This window comes from Dunckerocampus dactyliophorus, chromosome 14 (genome assembly GCF_027744805.1).
Source record: "Dunckerocampus dactyliophorus isolate RoL2022-P2 chromosome 14, RoL_Ddac_1.1, whole genome shotgun sequence".
NCBI classification, from domain to species: domain Eukaryota; kingdom Metazoa; phylum Chordata; class Actinopteri; order Syngnathiformes; family Syngnathidae; genus Dunckerocampus; species Dunckerocampus dactyliophorus.
This window is the reverse complement of record NC_072832.1, coordinates 16,051,334-16,073,008: the sequence shown is the minus strand read 5'-3', so window position 1 is coordinate 16,073,008 and position 21,675 is coordinate 16,051,334. Positions and strand designations below refer to the sequence as shown.

The following is a 21,675-nucleotide window of genomic DNA, read 5'->3' as shown; positions in this document are numbered from 1 at the left end:
TACTGTGGTTCATTTGACTAATACTAATAAATTAAATTCGCACAAATATATATTCAAATATTAACGATATGTTACACTATTATATGACCTATTAATGCGCTTCAACCAACCTTGTCTGACATCATCCAAAATGGCGGCGTGCATTGGGAGACTGCTCAGGACGTCTGTGAGTCACAATTTTACACAACATTATGTGCGTTTTAGTTAGTTTCTAGTGTGTTCTAAGTGAACTTTGATAGCAGGGCTGCTATTGACGAATGAGTCGAAAGTTGTGAAAGGTTTTGGCACGCTGCGTGACGCACATTTATTCACCGAACTCCTGGAGCAAACTCAGGTCCGCACCGGAAGCGGACTAGAATACGTTTTTGTTGCTGGCTCAGGTGTCGCACTCATACACTCTTAAAATGTTAGTATGTTCCCCAGTTTATGAAACCGAAATTATATACAAAACGTGGGATGTGATGTGGTCAGATGAGACCAAATTGAGCTGTTTGACATCAATTCGACTCACTGTGTTTGGAGGCAGCGAAAAATAAAAAAGATGGACTGTTTTGACGTCTTTTGTAAGGGGGTAAACTTGCATAATATAAACACGGCTGTCATACTCCAGGCAAGAGCTGCGGCAGCATGCCAACACGGAGCGTCTGCAGCTGGACGCATCATATCTACTCCTGCTCTCCAGAGGGCCTGCTTCTCAACCAGTATGTACTAAAGCTGAGACAAGCTTATCTGAGTAACCATTAATGGTGGAATGGCGTTGACATGAATTCTGTTGTGCTTGTTAGAGCAAACTTGAAACAGTCAGTGTTTCCCACAGGAGTGCAATCTATTTGTGGTGGTCCAAAATTGTAATAAATAGATGAATGTATGGGAAACACTGATGTTGCACTAACAAAGGTAGAGTGTAGTTTCCAGTGCTTGATTCATGTCCTGTCAGGCTCTTGCAGATGGAGCGCTGCTGTCACTCAGCCTGCTCCTGCTTTCAAAGCAACAGCGGTCCACAACGGGGACTTCAAAGAGATTAGCCTTGCTGATTTCAAGGGAAAATACTTGGTCCTCTTCTTCTACCCACTGGATTTGTGAGTACTGGCATACCCTCTAAAAATATGACAAATGTCCAAAGGCTCATAGCTTATATTTTATTGGGGTGTGGCACATTCGAAATATACAATGAAACAAGAAAACAAAACAAAAAAAACAGCAAAAACAAAAAATGCGTGAAAAAAATTAAATGTTGATACTAATAATGCTGATATTAATATGATTTGTCACCTACAACAGTGTTTCCCACCCAGGGGTAAAACCCATACCACCCCTAGTGGTATGTGAGCAAACTGCAGGGGGTACGTGGAAACATTTAATTTCCAAGATAATTATCAACGCGTATGAGTGAGGGGGTACTCGTGGTATGACGCAAAGGCTCTGGGAGTACAAAAAAAGGTTGGAACACTGACCTACAACTCAAAGCTGCCAAAAATGTTTTTGGAAATCCACACAAATCAGAGGTTAACCAGCATATCGCAACAATTTGTTCCACGGTACATATTTATATACATAGTTCACTACTGATGTAAGGGTGCTGAAAAGCTTCTCATAGGATTTTTTTTTTTCCCATTGCAGCACCTTTGTGTGCCCTACTGAGATCATTTCCTTCAGCGACAAGGCCAGTGAGTTCCATGACATCAACTGTGAGGTCGTGGGTGTGTCTGTCGACTCACACTTCACACACCTGGCATGGACCAACACTGCTCGCAAGGTATACTTCCATGGGAAGTGCAATTCAACAGTCAGCTGGATGACATTTTCAATTATTAGTAATCATTGTTGCATCAAACGTGGCCGCATTGTAGTTTATTGTAGTGATTGTGTTTTTGTCTGGCAGGCAGGAGGCTTGGGCAACATTCACATCCCTCTGCTGTCTGACCTCAACAAGCAGATTTCGAGAGACTATGGTGTGCTGCTGGAGGGTCCAGGCATAGCCCTAAGGTACAAAACACACATTTTCAGCTGCACTTTTACTGTGAAATGTTTGAAAAATCAAAATGCATATATAGTCCCATATTGAACTATTTTGCAACAACTTTAAACACCTCTGAGGTCCCACAATAGTGTACTCGAACGTGTGTTGCCCAAAATCTAGCTCTGATGCTGGAATTTAGACAGTTTAAGTGATTTTAGTAAGCCCTACTTGCAAAACAGTTTGGTGTATCTACAGCTTTAAATGCTAATGACCTGAGTTTGTCCACTGCATGGCTGGATTGTGAGCTTTATCCACTTTTTACATACATACTCGTCCCTCGCCAGTTTACGCTTCGAATTCCAGTTGCATTTTAACAGCAACATCTTGCTAGGTTAGCCTTTTCCCTGGAGAAAAAACTAAATGATCAAATGTGTAGCTGACTGGCAGATAGTTGGCAAAGCTACAGGCTTTTATTTGAACGTGTAGAGAGGCCTGTGGGGGTTTTTTGGTAGTCGTACACAGGGCAGGGAGGTTAAAAGCCTACTATGTCCATGGAAGGTTTTCATTCATGTCATGAAATCCTCCCAGAAGCCACCATTTGAGTATGTTTTTTTCTTTCAGGGGCCTGTTCATCATTGATCCAAATGGTATTGTGAAGCACATGAGCGTAAACGACCTGCCAGTGGGTCGTTGTGTTGAAGAGACACTTCGCCTTGTGAAAGCTTTCCAGTTCGTGGAGACCCACGGCGAGGTGTGCCCAGCCAGCTGGACCCCTGATTCACCAACAGTGAGTGGACAGTATTGCAGCCCATCTGTGTAAACCATTCCTGCTGAGAAGCTCTGCATTTAAAAGCCAAATGTTTCTGCTCTGCATTTCAGATCAAGCCGACCCCTGAAGGATCTAAAGAGTACTTTGACAAAGTTAACTGATTGGAAAGCACTATAAAGCTTTGCAGATTAAAAAAGCTATTTGATTTTATGTACTTATAATAAATGGGAAGTGTTATATACACCTGTTGGTCTGTTTTTTGTACTAAGACAAAAGTCCTAAGCTCACGCACCAAGCCCTGTACATAAACATGTTTATTTCCTCTTTTTACAACAAGTTAATATGCAGATTCATTGGTACACAACATGAGGTGCCAAAATCAACTTCAGTGGGGAAGAACTGGAAATGAGAAGGCAGGACAAGTGGGGAGCGTACTGTATTTACACATAATCTGGGAGAGAAATAAAGACTTAGACTCTGCCGTGTGTGTGTGTGGTTATGAAAACATCTAGTCAAGTCTTCTTGATCTTTGTACAGTATGTCTGTTCAGACATTCACACATGACGTTGTGCATTTGGTAACACATAGCGTGTGAGGGAAATGGCTTACCACGAGATGCTGACTCTTTTTAAAGCTTTAAATAAATTGCAAATCAATTGGGAAGTCTGAGCAGGTCAGCCAGCGTCCACAATGTATCATAACATTGGGAGCCTGATGCTGCCAGTCAATGAACTTGATTAGTCAATGGTTCGGTGAAAACGTCATGCAATTTCAGGCAAGATGAAACAGTGCCACCAGCCCCACCCTAAGCACCAAACGAACAAAACATACCCTTTTGTTTTGAGCTGATTCATTTAAAAAAAAAAAAAAAAAAACACCCTGTAGTAAATCTGTACAACGAAAATACATTTGGGATCTAAATCTAAAAGGTACATTTAAGGTTATATACACTCCCCCAATACATATATTATCTTTACATGTAGACTTCATTCAAACCCAAACATTAAGAAAACAAGACTAAACCCAGGAAATAGGATCACATCAAATGTCCATTTAAGTCTTACTGTACCTCAGCTGCTGATCTGGCCCTTGTTCTTGGCTGCACAGTAACCTACAGCAGGACTTCAACATTGTAACTGGATGGATCGCTACTTTAACAAGGGAATTTAGAACCGCCAAAATGGGGGAATTACTCAAGTTACAATACTTTATTTGCAGTGGGAATAAATGGGAACAAAGTACTGCACTCTGTACTAACGTTACTGTGAGCTGACTTCAAGAATATAAAATAGAAATCAAGTCAAAATATGGGCACAAAGCCAACTCTCCAGCATTCTGACACAACAGAACAAACATACTTAGGCCTCTTCACTGAAGAGAGCTGCACTATCCATCCATCCACAAACATGTATGCCGTCTGGTCTCAGGTGGGACTGGGTTGGAAGAGAAGCCATGTAAGCCTTATACATTTGCCCCCAACGTTCCTTTATGTGAAAGCGACTGATAATAAAAACAGAACTTTTCCGTCTGTTCACTTCGGTGTTGCAGAGTTGAAATTCATTCAGAAAATGGAAAACTACATTGTACAAAGTGAGATCCTCGCAATCTCTTTGCAAGAAAAAAAAAAAAACTAAGAATGTCGTGTGCCGGCCCGTCTTCCAGGATACACGCAGGCAATTCCAGGATTGTGACAATCCACCGTTTTGGTGCCGCTTTAGTCTATTTTCACATTTGTGTAGATCTTCCTCACAAAGGCACTTGTTCCCATGTATCCAACCGCACCTGGAAAACACACATTCAGTCAAAGATAGTCTAAAATAGACAAACAACATACTTTTGGGATTTGATTAATCGTTTAAAAAAAACGTAAATATCCTGATTTCAGCCTCTCAAATGTGAATTTATGTTGCAGAGCAAACTACTGTGTTTGGTTCATATTGATTTGGTCCATCGAGGGCAGGGATGTTTTTTATTTTGAAAAAAAGGTTAAAAAAATGTTTAAAGATAATGGTTTGTTTTATTAGTTGGGTTTTTTTGCCGTTTTGCTCTACTTTTTCCATTTTTGCTGTTTTTTTTGTTTTAATTTTATGACTTCAATGTTCCGCAGGCTATTCAAAAGCTGCCGGCTGCAAATGGCCCCCAGAATGCACTTTGGTCTAGGGCCCCGGTCTAGGGCTTACTCGATTAATTGAAACAAGCTGCATATTAATAGACTAAGAAAATAATTGCCAGTTACAGGCCTAAGCAGATGCATTGTGCAAAATATCGAACCGATAATTATCGAGCTGATTTGGAAGAATAAGAACATCATACCGATAAACCAGGTAACATTAAAAAACAATAGCTCCGATAGCTGCCATGGCAGTACCTGTGCCAGCAAAGAAGCTGCCCTGATGTTAGCCGTGGTGTCCTCCACTCTCGCCGAAGACACCGGCCCCCGTCGGCCAGCAAACCACTCCGGACCAGTTTATACTGCTGAGTTGCCGTTCTTACCTCCAGGTGTGCACAAACTACAGTTAAATTTATATTCGAAAAACAATAGACACGAAAAGCCATCGGTTATCGGTCTTGAGAAGCAGTACGTCTCCGTATAGGTATCGGCTTTAAAAAAAAATTATGCATCCCTATTGAAATGTTGCGCTTCATGCAACAATCATCAATTATTCTGTTTGAATCCTTTACTTGTAAGATGAACACTACAGTGGCTCCCATGCATTCATGTATTTGTGGCAGGTGGCGGCCCGCCACAAATACATTTGAACCGCCACAGATAAGAATTGGCACTACTTTAAAGATAATCGCCCCAGGTTTGCATCTGTGTAGCTTGTCGTTGCCAGTCCGTACAGTAGATGGTAGGGATACCCCGATACTCATTTTTTGGCTTCCAATCCGATCCTATTGCTGAATTTACTTTTTTATTACACAGAATGACCAACAATATTGTTTGGCTTTTGTAACAAACCTCTGAGAGTCAGGTTCCTAATCCTGTAAAAGATCAAATTGGAAAAAATGGGTATGCAAAATACTTTTAGGGTAGGACTAATCATTTGACATGGTTATAAGTCAATTTGTGATGTGATTTAGAACGTATGGCTTTTTTTTTTTTTTTTTTAACAAACTCTCTCAGGGCCCAATGAAATCCATTTAATTTTTTCCCCAAATTCATTTTTTTCCGTTTAAAGTTTTTTAGAATTCAATTTGTTACCTTTTCCACTTATTTTACCAGCATAGAGTGTGTGTTATTTGGGTTAGTGAATAAAATCATTACATTTATTGAAACATGCTGGCCCATTTTGTCCAATTGATGAATGGATACAGTTTACCTAACTTTACTAATGGGATGGCAGCCTCAGCACATATTGCTACAAAATCTTCAACAAACTGTAATGCCCGTGCTTGTGATTAAGGAAGATGTAGTCACAGATTCCTATCGCGTTATTAATGTAAGATATTTTAATGACACCCTTATTTTGTTTACACAATTACACAAATGTGACAAAGAGCGCTCTTATTTTGAAGGCCGGAATGTGTTGTGTGTGTTGAGAATGGCAATTGACGGTGATACACGCTGTGTTCAAGAATAAACGTGCCTCTCGTCTTATTTCACTCAGAACCTGCACATTTCGACATGTTTAGTAGTGTTTGTGTGTTCTATTATAAGCAACCAGGTTAGAGCGGCACTTCCCGTGCGAGCCCCCTACACCATGACGCAGCAGTCCGGGCACAGTTGGGGGGAACTACCGTTGTAGCTACGGAGCCGAATAGCCAACGTCCAACGTGAAACTAACTTCACCACGGTACACTGCGAACATGTCTGCATGGTTGTGTTGCGTTTTCTTCTTCTTGCGGGTGCCACGGGTCGAGTGGCAACCAGCTTTGAGGCGCTTTACTGCACCTACCATGTTGGAGTGTGGCCCAGAGTTACGAACGTATCTCGTGGCAGAAGCCGATATTATCCGATCTTCACAAATACAGCGGATTGGCAGCTGATCTCAATCCTGAAGATCGGAACGGGACATCTCTAGTAGATGGCATTGTTACTCTGCTTCTTAAAACACCTCATATGCACATACCACAGCAGACTTGGTTGCTCATAACACATCTGTTCATCAACATAAGTGAGCCACAAGTTTCCATACATAGGAAAATGTATAATGTATATTTTTTTAGGTTTATCAGATCCCCAGACCTCTCCCCTGTTGACTTCTATCTTTGGGGGAACTTGAAGACTATGGTGTATCAGCTGAAGATACGAGACATAAATCATCTGAAGGAACATGTCACCAACGCCATTAGAAGACCTAACTTCGACTGTGCTAAGGTTATTAAACGCACGCACACGTGTCTACCACTGCACAAAAGGAAACCAACACCCGTAAGTCAATAGTTTGTTTAGTTGTTTAAGGTTTAAACACATGAGATTATGTCTCACATTTATGACACAAACCAAAAAGCTCAGTTTTACCCGACCACACACAAACACTTGGTCATGGTCATTTATGCAAATTAGACAATGACATCATCTAGCCCCCCTGCAACTCAATGCCTGACTAGCATTGCTGTCTTTGCAATGGCGGCTAAATATTGGTACACCAGCACAGACATTTTGAGTTAGCCAACATTACAACTGAGAGCTGTGTGACGTGTTTGTGCAAACAGAGCTACAATGCTCAGTTAATGATTGTTTTTTTCAGTATGAAAGACAACAGTGTTAGCAATCACGTGTTTTACTAAAAAGGTTTGTGGTATATATTGTAAATTACTATTCACAATTATAGGTTTTTTTTTTTAAGTTTCTTTATTTTGTTATTTTTGAGAATATTGGTTAGATCTATATAAATAACTTTTAAGGTATCGTGTGGGTGTTTGTATTTATTATGTTCTATAAAAGGTGACAATTTCAACGATATTTAAAAAAAATATATATACATTCATAACTTAAGAAAAAATGGTGCCAATAATTTTAAAAAAAGTAGTCCTTAAACTAAATGTACTTAAACTAAATGTACAAACAATAAGTGGGACTGACCACACATGATTCCAAGAGCTGTGCTGAACACAGCCATGTAACCAAAGTAAAAGGACGTCTGGAACAGCCCGTACATCCTGAAATACACCAAAGAAAACCATTGTTACAATTTTAGTTCTCACAAATGTGACGTTTTGTATAAGTCAATTAAAATCATCCCAAAACTGCAACTCACTTAGTTTTGAAGAAATAGTAGTAAAAAGAATACATGTAAACATAAACTGCGGTGGATGCAGCAGAAAGAAAGCTTGTCCATTGCCTGGAAGGGAGAAACATGCAATGTTAGGTTTTACATTGAAAAGAATGACCAGAAACCATTCAAATACAAAGTTGCTTACCATCTGTAGTCTTCAGCATTAAGCAGGAAGTACGTGCACACAATGGTGACACACACCGTCACAATGCAAAGGATGACAAGTACCAGCATCATGAAGCCGTATACGTAATAGATTTTATAGGCCCAGAAAGATGTGAAGATGAAGTACCTGATTAGGGAGGGAAGTCAAGTTCTGTAATGATGAACATAATAATGCAAGTTCTCTCAGGAAGTCCACTTACATTTCAATGAAAATGGAGCCGAAAGGAAGGATTCCACCGAGGCACACAATGACGGCTGGCTCCATAAACCTGACAGCACAAGAATTCCCACACATGGTTTATTGTGTTTGAAGTAAAAAGAAGGAATATACTGGTTTGAAAATCAACGCAGTTACTTATTTCCTTTGGGCTAACAGCGAGAGAATGCTGGAGGGTTGCAAACATTAATAAAAAAACGGAACAGGCAATGCACTTCCTGATCAGTGGTGGCACATGATAATGCAGGTTGTCTCCCACAAAGGAACTTGGCACACTTACCATTTCTTCTCAGGGATTGGCCTCGGCACAGCATTCACCCGGCATGGGAAGTTTGGCTGACCAGAGAGATTCCTCCCCAAAATCGTTCCCACAAGGTTTAGTGGGAGAATGACAAAGAAGCAGATGCAGCAAACGGCCACCTGTAGACAGACACATATTAATGTCCTCATTCAAGTGACATGCCAACAAACATCCTGGAAATAATGTATACAGACAGGTCTCCGTAGATATTTTTGGTCCAGTCAACTTCTTTAAGGTGCAAAACAGCTAGCATGTCACAAAATACACTTGACACTCAGCTGCCCTAAACCATGTCTCTACCAAGTACAGCCATTGCAGGCTATAATATATATTCTAGAAACTATATTAATATATATTAATAAATCATGCCGTTGACTATCGCCCTTTTTTTTTTTTTTTTTAAATGCATGTGTAAGTAAAATTGAAGCATTTTTGGCCAAAATTAAGCATTTTCAAACATAAAAATGACAAAATCAAACTAAAATACAAATACAAACAACATATTGTGGATATAAACCGACACACAGAAAAATGCTGGCAAAAACATAACTTCTGTGCTGCGCTTGGCGGAGTAAGACATTCAGAAAACGCATTGAAAAGACACATTGTATGTAGTATTCTACACGGGTCACTTGGTAAGCGAGTAATGTTACATTACGTTACATTGATGAGACAATAGCCACTGCAGGAAGAAGAAAAAAAAGAACAAGGAGGAACTCTCCCACTACCAATGACTCTTATTTTCTTTTATTATGTCGACTAAAGGGGTGTTATTTAATGTCTGCAGGCCACTCATAGTCCTCATTCCGTTTATAAATAAGGAATCCTACTTCACGGAAATTCACTTATCATGGCCAGGTATGGAACCAATTAAGCACGATAAACGAGGGACGACTGTATAGTTTGGTACAGCAAACACTGATCTGGCTTGAATTTTGTATGTTTAGCTTCTCGGCAGGATTGCAATAGCTGTGTCAGTTACGCATTAAGTGATACTAATGTGATCCAATGTTACCTGACAATTAATCCAACAAAGAAGAGAACAGAGATGAAGGCATGAGAACAGAGATGCAGGCATGAACTCACATTCATCACATTTAACTGACCTTTATCTCTTAGAACAGAGAGTCAGAACAAAGTATTGACACAGTGAATGTGTGCAAACCATCAACCTGTGTGAAGTTCTTTCCTGATATGAAAGTGTCAGTGAGTCATAGCCATAGGACATTTTTTCAGTGTCTGTTTTTCTGGCCTTGGCGTCGGTGAGGATAAATGTACACACTGTGGCGCATCGATGCAGTCTAAGCAAGAAATACAACCACAGTAAAAATGATGCACTGGTTAGCAATGCTCCCTTTGTATAATGCAGTGCCATGCTAACATGATGCTGAGACTGTGTGTTTGACAAATTTACCTTGATATACAAGTAATAATGGGGAAAATAATACATTATTTAATTACCATTTTTTACTCTGTTGATTGCAACAACGTAGTGTACTCAATTTTGCCTCAATTGCCTAAAGACATGCTTAATCAATCAGTTCCACAAACTTCAAAGATTATCAAGCCCATCCTTGCAAGCTGTTTGTTGGGGAAAAAACCCTATCAATCAGTAATTCATAACAGGGCAAAAAAAAAAAAATAAAATCATGGGACAGCAACTGCAACCAGACTCTTAACGTTGCAGCGGTCAACCACTACGATGCCAGAACAGCAAACACAGGTGAGATTATATAATTGTTCTTTGCACTAATCAAATTTGTCCAGTCAGTTGATAAAACTGCTCCTATAACAGTTTCTTTGCTATTGCCATTGTTAAACTTGCTGTTGGTTATTGCTTTCAGGAAAAACTGTATGAATCACACCCATAACCGCTGCCTCAGTCTTCTCAAAGAACATTCACAATCATGTGATTGTTAGTTTGAAGCTAAGCTTGATTGCCATGAGTTACCAATCCAGCTGCCTCATAAGGTTAGTGTAGTGAAGTTGCACAAATTGCTAGTTCTTGACTAAGACGATACTTTACAGTCTCATGTCTCTCGAGTTAACCTACCATGGTGCCAAATGGGATAGCTCTGGAGGCGTGATAGTAGATTGCAATGAAGTTGATGAAGAAGGCAGTTCCACACACCATTGCTGGGATCATGAAGGCCCCAATAAACATTTGCTTAATCCATCTCCTTCCTGTATCAACATATCAAACAACAAATTGTGCTAATTAACTACGGCAAGCAGATGCAAATGTTTAATAATGTTATCATCATTACCTCCTTGTTTTGCATACAAGCTTCCCCCAAAGTAGCCGTTGACAGGGGAGGTGGCAGCGTACACAAAAATAGCTGTACTCAGCATTGATCCTCTCCTGAAAAAGAAAACAATACAAATCTTCCATGAAACACTGATCCAGTTTGTGTTAACGAGATTGGAACCAGCACATTTACGAATAGGGAAGCGTGTTGCACATTATTATGCACATTGTAGACATGAGGGAAGAGGGAACACATTACTAAGTTCTAGGGGAGATATGAGCAAAGTCACTTAAAAAGAGGGCTTTCGTTATTTCATTCAATTACAATGGTGCTGTTCTGAAAGGAAAAAGGTACTTTTTTGGGGAATTTTGTCCATCATCCATAATCCTTATGTAAGACAGAACATGCATCTCTCTCTTTTCTGTGCATTCTGAAGATAGAAAAACAGCTAAAAGAGGCAGGTAATTAATGCACATAGTGGGACACACCTATGCCGCCTACAAAGACCGCTATTAAAACACATCCAACAATGTTTTATGGTTTTATACACATGCTGTGACCATGTTTTAACAAGCACATTCATGATAAGATAATACTTACAGTATTGTGCCATATTTTGGTCATTTTTAAGCACTACTGGAACTTCCTTCCTGGGTGCAATGTTTTCAGATAGCAACATAGAAAAGAACGCTACATGTTGCGTTAACCTTTTCAAACTCAAAAACAAAAACACAGCAGCAGTGGCAGCAGCTCCAGTATATACAGTTATCTTTCGGTAGTGGCCTGAGGCATTGTCAGCGCGGTACTCTGAGTGTGTGGAGAAGCTAGTCGCTAGCCGACTAGTAGCTGGTGTGGTGTGACGAGGTGTCACTACGCAAGTGACGTACTGTAGCTCTTCGGCGTAACAATGTTTGTAATAACAACAATGTCGCTGTAGCTTGGTTAATATGCACATTATATGCAAATAGAATGCTGTTGGCGCTTTTTTGAGTGCTTTTTTCCAGAAGGCTTTATAGGCAGAATAAGTGCTTCCAATTACGTATGTTCTTAGCTGCGTCTTTTTGTCTGTTTTTATATATTTAGAACACATAGAAAAGAGAAAGACGTGTATATGTCTCACATAAGGATTGTGACTGATGGGCAAAATTGTAAAAAAAAGTGCAAAAGTGAAGTTTTCCTTTAAAATGTCAAAGTTGGCAAAAATGACTGTAAATGCTCCATTTATAGCGTTGGTGTTTGAACTAAGAGAATGTGGCATTATTTTTAAAACTACAAGAACCATCTGAGCTCTGTGCTAAGTCACATTTAGCTTGGTGATGAAATAGTTATTTTCCTCAAATACAAATTAATTTATCTTTGTTTAATGTTGTTGCTGGATTTTTCCCCCATTCTGTCTCTTTGTTACAATAAACCAGTGGTTCTCAATTACCCCCCCCCAATTTGAAATACTATTGAGAAACATACCGGCATCTATTTTTCTGTAAAGACTGAACACGAAAACCGAAACCAGGAAAATGCAAAAAAATGGGAGAGATATGAAGCATACAAGCGTATTCAAGAGTCAAACTGCATGTTGCGTAAGATAAATTTGTACATGTTGGCAGGTCTGCAGTAATATTCAAAGTACTCCCTGCCTCTCGCTCGTTCCCCACCCACGGAAAATTCTGGACTTCATGTCTTTGTAAGGGGGTAAACTTACTAAAACAGTAGGGATATCACATGCTTATTTCCCCCACTGTACTGTAAAACAAAGTAGCAACACCACCAATGCTGTATTACAACTAAATAGCAAACTGCCGACACTACTTATGGACTCAGGCGGTTATTTGCTTTAGTGAACCACGCTCACAGCAACTATGGGAGACTCATCAGTTAATGAAAAGGAGGCATTAACTGGAGCATTTATGCTTATCATACTAATTCACTATCACAATAGTGACTTACTCTGTATACAGATCCTCAACCATTGCAACAATTATGACAATGAGAGACACGGAGAAGATCTGACAACCAGAACCGATGAGTGAGGAGAAAATCAGTGGATGGCTTGAGGGCCGAAAGACATCTCCATGCACCTGCTTCCAACCATATTCATCTCCCAGGTCTCTGTCCTGTTGGAAAAACCATAGCAGAGTGTGATTGGTTTGACATACTGACATTCTAGAACGGCCCAAAAATACTGAAATGATAATTTGCTTGCCATATCGTCCATTTCCTCCTCTTTGCTGTATCTGGCGTAATCTTTTCGAAGGGTCCTCATTAAAATCATGGATACCAGGCCCACCAAAAAGATCACCATCATGAAGGAGTTGAAGATAGAGAACCAGTGAATCTGAGAAGATTGAGTGAAAAACAAAGATTATATTTTCTTTGTGGGCCGCACGGTGGCCGGGTGTTGAGCATGTTGGCCACCCAGTCAGGAGATCGGGACGACCTGGATTAGAATCTCCGATTGGGCATCTAGGGCATCATAGGTATGAATGCGAGTGTGAATGATTTGTCTATATGTTTGCCCTGTGATTGGCTGGCGACCAGTCCAGGGTGTGCCCCGCCTCTCACCCAAAGTCAGCTGGGATAGGCTCCAGCATAGCCCCGTGACCCTAATGAGCATAAGCGGCATAGAAAATGAATGAATATTTTCTGTGTAAAACTATTTGCATTATTGTAAAACCACTGCTTTGTATGTGACGTTCCTGTATCTTTAGTTTACAATGTTGACACAGGGAGGACGTGTTCAACTGAGGATGTTGGTGATTAATTATGTAAACAAAATAGGGCTAGACGATATGGACCAAAACTCATATCCCGATACATTTAGGTTGAATATCGTTATACAATATATATCCCTATATTTTTTCCGCAAAGTGAGTTTAGACAAAATCAAAGCCAAATATGCTTGTCAAGTTGTTTTATTAAAATAAATACTTAACTTGAGGATGTATTTTCAAGTTTCTTTCAAGTTTTTTGAAGCTTCATGCAAGATGCAGATTACAAAAATCGTATCTAAAAAAATCCGCTAAAATAAAGTAGGCCGTTATCATTTTGAAATATAGAAAAAGTCAAATATAATATATATATATATTTTTTTTAAATAAACAAACTTCAGCTAATAACAAAAGCACAAAAGCGCAGTAGTATTTTTTAGGTAAACATTTTTAGAAGACACAAGTATGTCTTTATTTTGTGCCAGGAACACCAACCTGTCAATTGCATCAGGCTTAGCAAATGTCTGACTGACTTCCGTGTACATTTGTGGTAGAGCTTGTCATGCTAAGTAATTGTGACTGCGAAGCCTGCTGGAGATTGCAAGTCCATTGTTTTCAGCAGGTTTTTAAATCCGTTTTTCCACTGTTGCAACGGGGAGTTAAAAGTAAATCTGAAGCAGTATGACTTCATCAGTGTCCAGTGACTAGGTGACAATGTGAACCAAACACAGTTTGCCACTGAAAAATCACGTGCTCCGAATGTGCAGATAAATGCCTTTCAACAGCAATCACAAAAGCAGATTACCTGTGGCTAGCACTTTGCAGCCCGCAGCGATCCCTAACGTACGTTTTGGGCATCGTGCTTTTCCCACTTTCCTTTACAGTGCCCAGGCATGCCAAAACAAAACATCATGTCTGCTTTGTGGACCAACACATGCCACAAAAACTATCTTGCAGGGGTAGCATGTTAAAAAGCTTTAATACAGCATTTGAAGAACAAAACACTTGGAGTATGGTGAGTTTTTGAGCCTCACGGTGTGCTCATTTATCAAACGGCAGCTAACGCAGCCATGTGGACACTCGCCTTTGTCCATGACAGTCAGAAGGCTCAGCTATTAACCCGAAAATAATTGACTCTATCTGACAAGATGACCAGCCTTTCTCAGCGGTGGAAGACACCAGGTTCGCCGAGTGCTCTCTCACTTACCTGGAGAGAGTCCTGCTAAAGCTCCACCAATGTACTCTCACATCCAAAGTCTCTTTAAAGAAGGCGTCTCATCCTGTGTAAGTTTCACGAGTGATCTATGTTCTCTTAAAAAAGTCAAATATGCTTGCCTAAATTAAGGTGATTTTATGGTTCCTTTTTCATATCATATGACCAATAGGACTTTAAATAAATTTAAATATATATAATTAATCCATGTGATCAGCCGATTTCAGTCCTGGATGATCAGTATGGGGATCGACAGCATAAAACCCTGATTGGAGCATCCCTAGCTGTAATGTAAATACAGTAAGTAAGGCTATTTAGCTTTTAATGAAAGGACAATGTATGTTCAACATGAAAGGTATCCTTAATGTTACTTCTGCTGTGATTAGGTGCTTTATAGAAAAATACAATAAAAATGTAATAATAACATTTAATTAAATGAACTTGACCTTGGTTGGCAGGGCGGACAACCTCATCTAATGGTAGGGTAACACTGATCTACTTTAAAATATTTGTGTGGTACAAAAAAAAATTGCCGTTAACTTGGTACATCCCATATAAACATAATATCAATTGGTTTTTTTTAATGCTTTAATGAATTAAAAAATATTATATAAAATAGATGTTTAAAATTTGTATGTATTTTAAAATGAATTAGAATCAGGGTCAGTCATGTCGATTCTGGATAGCGTAAATCAGACTTTGACTCCAACATAGGTCAAAGTTGCTTTGACCATTAGCTGGATCTTTCAGACAAAATCTCTCCAGTTACACAGTTCAGCTTGAACCCAAAAATTGCTAGACACACCCTTACATCAATGTAATGCGCTTGCAAATGAGACATGACCTAAACTAAATATTCAACTCACCCTGTGCTGGAAGAACGATGGGTCAAGATACTTGTCAAACCTGTCCTCAAACTTCACATCCGACTTCTTCCATTTAACCTGCGCATGCATTTAGGGACATTTGGATGCACAGTTGTATGTATTTACATGGCCCACATTACAGGCAAACAAACAAACAAACAAACAAACAAATAAATAAATAAATAAATAAGTAAGTAAGTACTCACCGAGTAAGACATTGCAATCTTTGTGTTGGGCACTAGTCGGACTTTGCCTTCACTGGTAAGATTTACGTCAACAATTCTGTTGCCGTTAAAGCCGATCTCCAGTTTCTTGTATGTCCAAAGGTAGTGGTCTTCTCCATTTTCATCGGCCTCACCAACAATACCTGGGAAAAATGATATGCATGGACTATTACTTCAGAAAGGAACGACAAAGGCACAAAAGCACATTGAAATAATCACTTTACGCTGTCAACACATGAATGTCATTTCTACCACCGGCTATTTAGCTATGAGATACATTATTGTATTTGCATGACACCATAACTACATAATCCTACTACATTATTGTATTTGCATGACACCATAATTACATAATCCTACTTATTTACCTGTGCCTATCTGACATATATTGCTAATATTTTACACTTACGCAATTCACAGGCTACTTTTTGCTATTTTACAAAGCAGAATGTTACCATGTTTCTAAGATGACATTATGATAAAAGTGCTCATATTCTATGTGTTTGGAGAGTATTCACAACAGCGTCTTCAACAATCATGTTCAGTCTTTAACAGTTAGTACCAGTAATGGGCTAATTTCAGAAATTTTCTTTCTTGAAAGTATGGTGAAGTGTACCCTACAATTAAACTCCTCTTCTGTTTGCTTTTGGCTATGAACAAGTAGCCATAACATGTCTATTGAGGTGAAAGTCTATATTAATTTGTCACTCCACTGCCAGTAATTATACATGACACAGAAGACAGTAAATGCAGCTCAGCCGCTACATGAGAATTGTAACACTTGTTTGAGCAACCAAAGGTGTGGCACCTAACAAGTCCATTGTTAAAGAGGGTAATTACAGGTACTATAGAGGGCCGAAATCATTCCAAGATAGTATATAACACAATGCATAAATACTATAACTAGTGAAATAGTGAAAAATAAAATGTTAAACTAACGGACCACATCAGGTTAATACTGCCATGATTTTATTTCAAAACTCATTCTGCATTGAACAGGAAATCGCAGTATGTATATTTTAGGGCCAGGTAATTACACAGTAGTTACATTGTATGCTGCTTAGAGATAATGAGGACGTTGACAATAATAGAAGACATGTCGACTTACAGTTGTGTGAAAAAAGGTTTTTTGCATGTTTGTCACACTTAAATGTTTCAGATCATCAAACAAATTTCAATATTAGTCAATGACAACACAACTGAACACAAAATGCAGTTTTTGAAAGACACTTTTACTAAGGGGGGAAAAAATCTAAACCTACATGGCCCTGTGTGAGTTCGGATTTTTTGACAACAAGTTGTAATACATCCCCATCAGCAGTGGACTATTTCAACAGTGACTTTCAGATGCGAGCATCTTCATCACATACACACGAATGGAGAGGCGACGGTGCGCAGGGACACAGCGGGAGACAAATGTAACGCCGAGCGATTTGTAATGCTACAGCAACTAAGCAGAACTACGTATCTCATCACGGAAATCCGACCAGAACTGGACTCATGGTACCAAATGGGGTGGTAAGTTACTGTTGATACAGTCCACTGCTGATGGGGATGTCATACAACTTCATGCCAAAAAATCTGAACTCTCCCTTTAACTGATATTAACTGAGATCTTAATACATAACTGTGATTAATTGAGATCTACCAGTCTGGAAAAGGTTATAAAACCATTTCTGAAGCTTTGGGACTCCAACAAACCACAGTGAGAGCCATTATCCACAAATGCCAAAAACATGGAACAGTGGTGAACCTTCCCAGGAGTGGCCGGCCAACCAAAATTACCCCACGAGCACAGTGACGACTCATCCAAGAGATAACAAAAGATCCCACAACAACATCCAAAGAACTGCAGGTCTCACTTGCCTCAGTTAAGGTCAGTGTTCATGACTCCATCATAAGAAAGACACATGGCCTGCATGGCAGAGTTCCAAGGCGAAAACCACTGCTGTACAAAAAAAACATTAAGGCTCGTCTCAATTTTGCCAGAAAACATCTTGATGATCCCCAAGACCTTTGGGAAAATACTCTGGTCTGACGAGATTAAAGTTAAACTTTTTGGAAAGTGTGTGTCCCATTACATCTGGTGTAAAAGTACCGGTAACACCACATTTCACAAAAATAACATCATATGAACAGTTAAATATGGTGGGGTCTGTGGCTGTTTAGCTGCTTCAGGACCTGGAAGACTTGCTGTGATAAATGGAACCATGAATTCTGCTGTCTACCAAAAAATTCTGAAGGAGAATATCAGGCCATCTGTTTGTGACCTCAAGCTGAAACCAACTTGGGTTCTGCAGCAGGACAATGATCCAAAACACACCAGCGAGTCCAACTCTGACTGGTTGAAGAAAAACAAAATGATAACTTTGGAATGGCCTAGTCAAAGTCCTGACCTGAATCCTATTAAGATGCCATGGCATGACCTTAAAAAGGCGGTTGGTGCATGAAAACCCTCCAATATGGCTGAATTACAACAATTCTGCAAAGATGAGTGGGCCAAAATTACTCCACAGCGCTGTAAGAGACTTATTACAAGTTATTGCAAACGCTTGATTGCAGTTGTTGCTGATAAGGATGGCCCAACCAGTTATTAGGTTTAGGGAGCAATCCATTTTTCACACAGTGTCATGTAGGTTTGGATTCTCCATTTATAATAAAAGGTTTACTTTAAAAACTGCATTTTGTTTTCAGTTGTGTTGTCATTGACTAATATTTTATTTTGTTTGATGATCTGAAACATTTAAGTGTGACAAACATGAAAAAAATAAAAATCGGGAAGGGGGCAAACACTTTTTCACACCACTGTATATGGAACAATTTTGATGGAAATGACACCTTTGCCTCTCAAAATGTTATATCGAGATAAACAGTCGACATATGTGTTAGTAATAATAACACAGAGGACCAGGACTTGATGAGTTGTCGGCATAGATGGGTTGGCGACTAAGCGGGTTCCACTTTTTTCACTTACCCCAGATGGGCAGGTCATCAATGTACATTTGGTACCAATAATGATTCTTTATGGCATACACGAAAGCATCCCGTTTGGCTTTGTCCAGGTCGATCTCACAATACGTTGTCTGCATGACTTCATCTACAGGTGAGAAAAAAAAAATACATTATTTTGAGAGGTATTCGAAAATTGCGTCAAGAAACACATCCTCACTTTGAATTCCCAGAAAGCCCTACTCTATTAGTACTCTATACAGTTGTAACTCAGTCGCGGATAAAGTAGTTGTGGGGAGTAGAATTTGCTAAATAGCACAGGTGGGAGCAATTCAGTGTTTTGCAAGTCTCAAGTAAGTCTCAAATTTGGAAACAGTGTCACTTATGTTATTGTCTGAATATTGATAATAAAACAGAGAAATAACCCAGAAATACTCAGCAGCAGCACTCGTGTGCACTCACTAGTGCCCCGCCTCTCCCACTCTTCCCTTATATCTAGCTAACATCTTTCATCTGTCCTGAATTGGACAATATTAGGGGGAGAAAAAAACACAACTGTACTCTTGTTCTTTTGACTTTACCTGTCACACTGGCTGCAGTTTTTCCAAAATAAAAATCACCAAAAGGTACAAAGATATTGGGGTATTTTTTTTCTTGTCATTTCAGATCAGTGTAGACCAGTGGTTCTCAATTATTTTCTCCCATGTCCCCCTCCCTCATTGATTTTTTTCACTCTCCTGTGATTTGAAATACTATTGGGAACCTGTAGTATTTATTTATGTAGTTGTACAAACCACTGTATGCGTTGATGGCACCAGCATTGTTCAAGCATAAATACTAACACTAGTAAACCTGACAACCTTGAAGAAATTTAGTATAGTATAATATATACAGTAGTATAGTAGTATACACGCCCCTCCTGACTTCTCACCGCAGCCCCCTCCACTAACCACCAGGGACGTCTGGCCTACTATTTAAGAAGCACTGGCCTACACTTTTACTTTGAAGCACACCATTATTATTTGTCTATGTACATCCTCCATGTAACATCAATCACCTACATGTGTCACTAACCAGCTTACCGTGCCATTCTTACATTCACTCTGATTGCATTCTTTGTCGTCCTCTTAAAAAGGTCCTAAATAAATGTCACCTAGTTGAGAATTCAGCTACCCTCACCAATCGTGACTTTTGTCAACGTCACAACATCAAGATCTTTTTCTTATTATACCTAAAAACATGCCATTGGTTTCATAGTAATCACACTGGTATGGGTGATCAACCCATCAAGACAGGCACTCCAAGTGAAATGCCATTGCAGCTGCTGAATACCTTTGAACTTGATGTTAAGGCCGCTAAATTCCAGCTCCACTCCTTGCAGAGCTTCTCCAAGTGTTTCATGGTAATGACTGATGGTCTTCTTTGAGCCCACACAGAAGGGCAAAGAGAAATACTTGTATGTCTCCTGTCGGTTGTGGTAAGGCCCCACTGTGTTCATCCATAATACTACCTCTTCCTTGTCTGTGTACTGCAAGGAAAAACAGTCTGATTGTAAGTGTCAGGCATAGCACACATTCCATTTTTCCATTGACATTTTTGAACACCACTGTTGTTGTCAATAAATAACGTCCAACATACAGTCTTTTAGTTCGAGCCATTATTACTACAGTAAGAGTGTATGTGTCAAAAGACAGAGCGACTCAGAGGCCCGATGTTAAACTATGTTTACAATACGTATTAACTCAATCGTCACTTGTTGGTCTTGTAGGGACTGCCCCTGAAGTCATTATTTTTGACACGGCCTCCATAAAGATATTTGTTCACATTAGCAGATCTATAATAACGCTTCTGAGAGGCAGTCAAACTTGAGAGTTACTTCGCCGGCGGGTGCCGAGAAAGCGCTTGAGAAGCGAGGAAGCTAATAAGCTAGCAGGCAAACGTTTGGCCATAAGCACATTAAGGCCGACAAGTGCTCATGCTAACTAGCTAACAGCAGGTTGTGTGTGGTTTTTCTATCCCCACTTCTTAATGATGAATAACGTGATGAGTGCCACTCGTGTCTACGCTTCGAGTGCAGCTAGCCATCGTAGCTAAGGAAAACGCTAGCATGTTTCACAGAGCACAAACGTCCATTATTTTCAAGAGTCGGCCTTTGAAAGGCAGTCTTACTGTGTGTTCGTGTTCATCTGCTTGGACAGGTAATAAGGAGCCCACGAGAATGAGGAACGCCACAGCTACCACCCTCCACCTGGATGATCCCATTCTTTTCAGAGAAAGTGTGCCGAAAGATCGGGGATGTTAGCTTCGCAAGGCTATCCCACCTTCTTCCTGGTTGTATGACAGAGGCAGTTTTTCGGGATGCTTTCGTACGCATATGGCGTAAGTGTTTCACTGTCGCTCATCGGGTACACCCCAATTGGCTGCGTTGAATCACGTGGCTCATTTTATTCAATCCGGCTGGAAAGCGGTGAATGAACCGATGAGTGGCGAAACGCTGTTGGCGTATCTTCCGCAGCCTTCAGCCACGTCATCCGACTGCCAAAACCGGAGACTCACAATAACAAAATCTAATATGACAAACATGTCACAAAGGAAACACGTAGCTCCCTTACAGTCCACACCACACTAAACGATTTGCTCTTCCACGCATTGGAACTTGTATGTCAAAGGGTATATATGCCCCAGCCTATGGGTTTTCACCGTCAACGTGTATGCAAATAAAGTCAATACATCCGTTGACATCACTTGGAAACAGGATACGAAGGAACACACAATACTGCTATTCTAAAAAAAAAAAAAAAAAACGTAGAGCGTCTTAATGCACACACAGCTTAA

General features: G+C 39.8%; 2 protein-coding genes across 3 annotated transcripts; one reads left to right on the top strand and one right to left on the bottom strand.

The window, feature by feature from the left end:
* Positions 1–98: 98 nt before the first annotated feature.
* Positions 99–3,108, top strand: prdx3 (peroxiredoxin 3). 2 transcript variants are annotated; one of them, XM_054798109.1, is made up of 7 exons: positions 99–166; positions 611–701; positions 938–1,079; positions 1,621–1,756; positions 1,883–1,986; positions 2,582–2,747; positions 2,840–3,079. In XM_054798109.1, the coding sequence occupies exons 1-7, from the start codon at positions 131–133 to the stop codon at positions 2,888–2,890; spliced, it is 726 nt and encodes a 241-aa protein (XP_054654084.1). In that variant the 5' UTR covers positions 99–130; the 3' UTR covers positions 2,891–3,079. The 2 variants fall into 2 exon arrangements, with proteins under 2 accessions (XP_054654084.1, XP_054654086.1); XM_054798111.1 differs by lacking the exon at positions 99–166 and having other exon boundaries at positions 181–701; positions 2,840–3,108.
* Positions 3,026–21,207, bottom strand: tm9sf3 (transmembrane 9 superfamily member 3). The gene is made up of 15 exons (XM_054798101.1): positions 21,010–21,207; positions 20,173–20,368; positions 18,866–18,988; positions 15,874–16,034; positions 15,668–15,745; positions 13,084–13,215; positions 12,828–12,994; positions 10,902–10,996; positions 10,688–10,818; positions 8,614–8,753; positions 8,317–8,385; positions 8,097–8,243; positions 7,934–8,017; positions 7,759–7,835; positions 3,026–4,511 (listed from the first exon to the last, which is right to left on the bottom strand). Exons 1-15 carry the CDS (start codon positions 21,100–21,102, stop codon positions 4,444–4,446), a joined length of 1,761 nt encoding a protein of 586 aa, XP_054654076.1. The 5' UTR covers positions 21,103–21,207; the 3' UTR covers positions 3,026–4,443.
* Positions 21,208–21,675: the final 468 nt, after the last annotated feature.